This window comes from Podarcis liolepis (assembly GCF_965112155.1).
Source record: "Podarcis liolepis genome assembly, chromosome: 7".
Lineage (NCBI taxonomy): Eukaryota > Metazoa > Chordata > Lepidosauria > Squamata > Lacertidae > Podarcis > Podarcis liolepis.
Genome location: NC_139561.1, coordinates 34,113,191 through 34,120,666, shown reverse-complemented (window position 1 = coordinate 34,120,666; position 7,476 = coordinate 34,113,191). Strand labels below are relative to the sequence as shown.

The 7,476-nt window shown below is 43.0% G+C and overlaps 1 protein-coding gene across 1 annotated transcript; it reads right to left on the bottom strand.

The window, feature by feature from the left end:
* Window positions 1–1,051: 1,051 nt before the first annotated feature.
* Window positions 1,052–6,525, bottom strand: UQCRFS1 (ubiquinol-cytochrome c reductase, Rieske iron-sulfur polypeptide 1). The gene is made up of 2 exons (XM_083513760.1): window positions 6,206–6,525; window positions 1,052–1,850 (listed from the first exon to the last, which is right to left on the bottom strand). Exons 1-2 carry the CDS (start codon window positions 6,414–6,416, stop codon window positions 1,240–1,242), a joined length of 822 nt encoding a protein of 273 aa, XP_083369886.1. The 5' UTR covers window positions 6,417–6,525; the 3' UTR covers window positions 1,052–1,239.
* Window positions 6,526–7,476: the final 951 nt, after the last annotated feature.

Genomic DNA, 7,476 nt, shown 5'->3' with positions numbered 1-7,476 from the left:
GAATCAATCAGTGAGTCTTCAAACGAGAAGGAACAATTCTCTAACAAAATAAAATATATATTTGCAGGATAAGGCATTTCTGTGCTCAGAAACTGCTGCCTCATTTTAATTCAAAGGTTCCTGGACAAAGACCAGATTTACTTTCAGATTTGGCTGCTTCATTAACACACTAATCTAGAAAGTATGATCACAATCCAAAGGGCTGTCATAATTTTTTTAATGAATAATAATACCACCACCACCACCACTCATGTTTGGCTAGCTTTCAAGCTGCATGGTATATTTTGAAACTTAGTGATGTATTGACCAGATGTTACTCCACAACTTTTCACTCTATTTCTCCAACATAAATGTAGAAGAGTATCTGATCACTGATCTCTATCTACAACCAGGGATGGGAGTCCTGTAGCTCTCAATCAATTGCTCGTCTTCCAACTCCCATCTGCCCCAGTCAGCATGGCCAATTAGATCTACAGGAACTAGAGACAGTACTGCAATAATGGGAGCCCAGTGTGTCCCATAATCACCCATGAGTGGCATATCAATCAGAGTCCATTATCTTCTTACCATGGGAAAGTGACTGAGAAAGGCCTAGCTGTTTATTTGATAACAACAGAAGATGGTTGGACTCTCTTATTTCTTCAGTCAAGGTGAGGGGCCTAAGCTCTCCAAATGCATCCAGGAGGCTAAAGATGTCAGAGGACAAGGTCAATAAATTGTATTTGTCATCATATAGCAGCTAGTGCAAGTGCAACCTCCACCAGGGGCACACAATGATGGAAGGCAATAGAAGCTTATTTCTGCTATAGCTTTAAAACAACAACAACCCAACAAGCTATGAGATCTCATGAGATTCTCAGTATGAGTCCAAGGATGGCTGGGCCTGCTCACACATAAAGCAAAAACTCCTGTGCAAACTGGCCCATCCAAACCTCAGTTGTCTGGTTCATAGCTTTTCATCCAAAAAGGTTACTATTTTTTATTAAGAAGTATTGATTTTCTCTTAGAAAACATTCAATTGCTTTACTAATTATAGACAAGCTACACATCGTTATGGGAAAGCACTTTAATCCTTTATTAAAAGTGACCAAGTACACAAAAAATCAGATCTGAACAGTGACTTGGGACAGTTAGCCATACTTTCCACTCAACTTTTTTTTAATTTTAAATACATTACATGAACACCAGCCTCCTTCCTCTGCATACATACAGGAAATAAAGAGCCAGGCATCCAGAAATTTAACCCACAATAACTAAATCTTCCGAAGGGAATTCATAGTAGGGAACCTCGAGATTTAATGGAGCTGGACCTTTGCGGATTCTGCCAGACGCATCGTAATGCGACCCATGGCAGGGGCAGTAATAGCCACCAAATTCCCCAGCATTTGAAATGGGTACGCAGCCAAGATGGGTGCAAACACCGATCAGGATGATCCATTCAGGTTTCTTTACTCGGTCTAAATCATGCTGGGGGTCTCTTAAATCAGTCAAAGATACTGCAGCTTCTTGCTCAATCTCTTTTGCGGTTCTGTGACGCACAAAGAGAGGCTTCCCTCTCCACTTGAAAGTCATATTCTTGCCTTCAGGAATATCGGAGAGCTTGATCTCAATCTTCGACAATGCCAACACATCAGCAGAAGCACTCATGCTGCTGACGAACTGAGTGACAGCATTCTTAGCAGCATATGCTGTCGCCACACAGGTTGTTGCTGTCATAAAGTAGGAGAAGACTTTCCTGGATTCACTGCTCTCTTGGGATGATTTTGCAGCATCTGTTACATCATGACGACGGTAGTCAGAGAAGTCAGGCACAGCGACATCATTGTGGACGTAACGAATGCTAGCAGGAGCTGCAAAAGAATGGAGAAAACCAATTACTGATTTTTTAAAAATTACAGGACATTATACTGGTAATGGATTGACTCCATAAAATTTATATTTTTGGTACTACACTAACTATCATGAACATTTAACTATTGATTTTCATACAAGTTCCATACAAGAACTAAATCACCTTATGGAGGTGCAGGCATTCCATTTATTTCTTCCTGCAATTATACATGAAAATCTATTATCTCCTGGCTGGGAAGCCTATAAATTGTCATCAAATGATAGTAAATACCAGAAAAGAACACAAATATGATTATATTGGAGTAAGGGGGAGAAATCTGGTGTGTCCTGTATGCTGTAAAGAAATCCCTGCTATTCCAAAGTGTTTTGTTAAACCCACTCCAGTAGCCCTTTATAGGGTTGCTATATGTCCTCTTTTTCACGAGTATGTAAAATGAGTGTCGTCATAACGATTCATCGCTAATAGTAGAAGTCAGCAAATGTGTTCTCTTTTTTGCTCTTCAAAATATGGCAACCCTAGAACTTGACTAAATTTTAAAAGGCGCTTTTAATGGACAAGTTTAGAAGATTTCTGTACATTTTATGGGGGATTCTATGGCCTAATCTACAAACCAGTTAAACCAAAGTACCTTGATTTACATTTAGCCAAGCAAACAAGTGAACTTACGCTGGCATCATTAGCTACACTGTAGCCTATGAAATTACATCTAAAGTTTAGAGTAGGATTAGTATCTCTTTTAGATGCATTAATATTAGGGTTTTTTTTGGAAAACTTTGAATAAGAAAGCTTCCAATGCAAACTGACTCAAATTCAATTTTGTATGCTTGACATATTTGGTAAACCAAACTGGATAGGTGATTTTATGTCGCTTATGAAAATATTATCAACTTTTTCCAATTGAAGGAATTAGTTAAGCTAAAATATTTGATGGGGAGGGGGGAAATCAACGAAGTTCACTTAGCATGATAACTCTGTCAAATCCAAAGGAGTATTTGGAAAATTATTTTTACTAGAGTATATGTAACTGTTTTAAGACACAACAGCTCAATACCATGCACCTTCATTAAGTTGTTTATTTTTTAAGAAATGAGGGCACTTCATAAAAATGCGACTTCGTAAGAATGCAAGTGCAAGTTTTAGTTTTTTACTTAAGGGCAATAACACTAAGGGATTCAGGAATCAAGCTCAAGGTAATTAGGATCTCTTGGGACATTGTGCAGAGATTGCAATAAGTGTTTGCAACAAGCTTGAACTAATGAAGGGATAAGAGCATCTCTTTATAATAAGATTTTTTTTTTCAAGACTGCTTCCTTAGAAATTAAATGAAGGTTGTGTTAAGATTTTCAGGACAAGCTAATACACACTTAATTTCAAGGTCTAAAGTTAAACAGAAGACTATTTGCATCCAATAAAAAGCTAATGAAGCAACACAATTTTTTAAAGAAAGTTTAAACCATTTCTGCAATTCCCTCTAGTAGCATATTATCCTCCGCTTTATACTTGGCCCATAATACACGGGATATTTACATTTTAACCTTGTAGCAAATAATCCAAACTAGGTCTATGCTGAAAATACTGTATCAGATTTTTTTATATAACTGTGCCACGACTTCCAAGCAGTCCCACAACTTAGCACCTGCCCTTTTATAAACTAGAACTTACATTATTTGCTGGCTAATAGGTATCAGTTGATCACATTTAATAGGTCTCCACTGACCCATTGGCTGCTGCTTCATTTTGTACTGTAATTTTACTAAACACCACCTTGTGATTTCAAGTGAAAGACAATTGGTAAGGCTCATCTGACACACACATGAAACCAAACCTTTAGTGTCATCAGCCCAGTCCCTTGAAAAGAAATTCAGCAGCCACCTTCTGTTTTAACCTTTAAACATCTGCTGAAAGCTTTTCTTTCCTGCCAAGATTATGTAGTCAATTAAGAAAACATCTTTCTGCAATAATTGATAATCTGATTTTAAGTATCTACATGCTTTTATTGTACATATGTATTACTCTTGTAAAGTGCTTTGACTTTTTAAATGAAAGTGGTATATAAATATTTTAATCAACGAATAAGTTAGATAATTAAAATATTTTAAATAACTAAAATAAACATCTTAAATACATAAAACAATAAACTAGAAAACTACCAGTTGGAAACAAACAACTGGGGCAGTGTGTGTACCGTTTCTTCAAGCACTACTGGCTGGAGAGTGTTGCAAAGAGGATACTGGACTAGAAATGATGCTCTCTGATCCAACAGGGCTCTTCTATACAAAACGTCAACCTCCAACATTCCCCCCCCCCCCAATTTTCAATTTGGGAAAAGGAACAAATTCAGCCTATATACGAACAGCATCCCCAAGTATAGCTTTTACTTCATATTATGCAAGTGAAAGGTTAGTTTCTCTAGGAGTGAAAAGCAAAGGGCTGAACTTAGTGATCCTGCAACAGTGAGAACAAAAAGACTCTATCCCCTGGTGATATGTGGTGAAGAACCAGCTAACAGGGAACCTGTGGGGTGCCGAGCATTATGCTGGGGCCACAGATAAACACAGATACGATCCTTACACTATACAAGTCTAACCCCTTCCAACTCCCATTTTAGAAATAATTCTTAATACGGTAAATCTTTCTCTGGACTGCACCTCTGAGGCTGCAGGTAAAAACTTGTGTGATTTAATACTCCTTCCAAAGAAAACACTTGTACTGTCAGACTTTTGATCTATCTTACTCAGTGGTAGTAGCCGAAGACTGAACCTCTGCATGCACAGCAAATGCTCTACACCTAACAATGTCCCTTCCCCATATTGATTTCTTACTAATACCTAAGGTTTTGGTAGAGGGTTTGGTTGTGTCTTTTTGCCAGGGTGGGGATAGTCAATCATGCAAGCTCCATTATGCAGTCTTGGAGTAGTACAAGCCAGAAAATAATACTCCACGTAAGAATATTCCCCACAAACAGGAAACCAAGGTAGAAAGCTACTACCAAGCCTTCATGCAGGGACTTCTGTTCTGTACAAAGGAACATTCAATCATGTAAGCCTCCATCTTCAGCATGACAGCCCCAATGAAGCAAATAATAAATCCCTGCGTAAAGAAAACTCACACTTTTTATTACAGATATCTCAACTTTCCCCCATAGCAACCCATTTCTTCCTCACAACAACCCTGCAAAGTAGGTTAGATTGAGAGACAGAAACTCTAGAGAACAGCTGACAGCCAAATATAGACAACACCAAACCAGAGGAACCCAGTAACGCAGCTTACGTTGACTTGTCCAATGTCACCAAGCGAACTTGACAGGTGTGTGAAGATATGAACCTGGGCCTCCCCAGTCGTAGTCCAACACTCTAAGCCAAACTGGTGCCATTTAGAAGATATTTTGACCCACAACCCCCACTAGCATGACTATCAAGCAAAGGATGGTAGTCCAAAAAACATTTGGATAGCACCAGGTTTAGGGGGCTGCTACTCTTAATGACTGCACAGCAACAACTTTGTCAGGAAGGCGATCTGGCCAATCCCTGCCATATTAGTTTTGCATATGAAGTTTGAGGTGGCACAGTTCAGACACAGCACCATTCCATTCAGGAGGTTCTCCCTTAGTATAGAAAGCCAGGAGAAGCCTGAATTGTGTGCGGGGAAACTGTTTTGTACACTGCTGCATCTGAATCAAGTGAGCACCCTTCAGCCTAAAGGTGTGAGAGAGCCAGAGTGGTGCAGTGGTTAGAGCAGCCTTCTCAACCTTGGGTCCCCAGATGTCGCTGCACTACAACTCACATCATCTCTGACCACTGGACCTACTAGGGGGGGAAAACGGGAATTGTAGTCCAACAACACATGGGAGCCCAAGGTTGAGAAAGTCTGGGTTAAAGCATTGGACTAGGACCAGGGCAAGAAGGGTTCAAATTCCCCCCTCAGCAAATGGAATTTGCGGGGTGACCTTGAGCCAGTCACCACCTCTCAGCCTAGCCTACCTCACAAGATTGTGCTGGGGATAAAACGTGGAAGGAAGAGAACCACATACACCCCATTGATCTCCTGGGCGGGGGGAAGTGGGATATAAATGTAATCAATAACTCAATGAAGTGGGGCAGCCCTCTACCCGACACTGCATGCCCACTACTATGATGCACGACGGGCGTTTTGCTGTCACCTTCCCTAGACTTCATGAAGCCCAAAGGGGACACAGAAAACGCCTTCCAGTCCTGCCTCTGAGCCACCCTGGAAACCTCGGTAAATGAAGCGGGAGAGGGACGGAGGGGAGGCAGAGAGAAAGCGAAGCGACCCCACACCCCGCCGTGCTCAAGCAGCGCCGACCGCCCCCCCGCCCTCCTTCCCCGCCCGCACCATTGAGGCTGGCGGTGGCGACGAGCCCCCCACGGGCGGCCTGGCCTTGCAGCGACTCCCGGCAGAGCAGAGGCCGCTTCGGGTCCAGCGGCAGCTTCGAGGCCGCCGGAGCCAACCCGGCCGCCAAGGGCTTCAGCGGGCCCGGGACGGCGTGGGCGGCGGCCGAGAGGTAAGGGGCCAACGGGCCGGAGCGGGCGGCCACGGACAACATGGCGACGTCGGAGTCAACTTCTCCTCTCTCTTCCCCCTCCGGCCGGTCACCTTCGCATCCGACGTTAAGGCTGTGCGACGCGCACACGCGATGACGGCAGACGCCGGTAGAAGGAACGGCGCAGGCGCGTTGGAGGAACTTACCCCTCCCTCTCCTATCCGGAGAGAAAGAGGGCGAACGGAGAGGCGTGGCTGGAGCGGTGACGAAAAGGCCAAGGGGCGTGGTCGTAGAGGAGTTGGGAGTCTTCGTCGCCGCCTTCGTCATTGCGTGCATGATAGAGGATGGGTTAAGAAGTTTGAGCTGCGCCTGCGCAGGCGACCCTAGCCGAAGGGGGCGGGGTGTTTCTTCTCTCTCTAAATACTTTTTACTGAATTTTAATAAAAACAACATTTCATAAATAGCAATGATAATGATAATAAAATGATTAATAATATTAACAGGGGGAAATGAAATGAAATTGGTGGTGGTGTTTTTTAAGGGTGAATTGTCACAATTGCCTATAAGGAAGTTTGTTTATATACTGCTTGTTCCCTCCAATGGGCTCAAGGTAGCATGTTTAATCGCCACAACAACCCTCTGAGGTAGGCTAGGCTGAGAAGCTGAGTGATGGGCACAAGGTCACACCCAATGAGCTTCTTGGCCAGTTGCAGAGGAATTTCAACCCTCGCCTCTCCCAGGTCCTCATCTGACTCCCAGGTCCTCGTCTGACTTTCAAAGTCCAGTATAGGATGCAGCCATGTAATTTCCTGAGTCGGTAATAAAACATACCAAGAGGGAAAGGGTGTGTCGCTTACAATTGCAAGGGCTGAATTAATACTATGTGTGTATTTAATATTGTTGTTGTTTAGTTGTGTCCGACTCTTTGTGACCCCATGGACCAGAGCACGCCAGGCACTCCTGTCTTCCACTGTCTCCCGCAGTTTGGTCAAACTCATGCTGGTACCTTCGAGAACACTGTCCAACCATCTTGTCCTCTGTCGTCCCCTTCTCCTTCTGCCCTCTATCTTTCCCAACACCAGGGTCTTTTCCAGGGAGTCTTCTCTTCTCATGAGGTGGCCAA

Bases quoted from the DNA above. Each gene is read 5' to 3' on its own strand.
- UQCRFS1 (XM_083513760.1), bottom strand. From the start codon at position 6,416: ATGTTGTCCGTGGCCGCCCGCTCCGGCCCGTTGGCCCCTTACCTCTCG. The intron at 1,851-6,205 runs GTGCGGGCGGGG...ATTCTTTTGCAG, and splicing joins CGCCACCGCCAGCCTCAATG to CTCCTGCTAGCATTCGTTAC.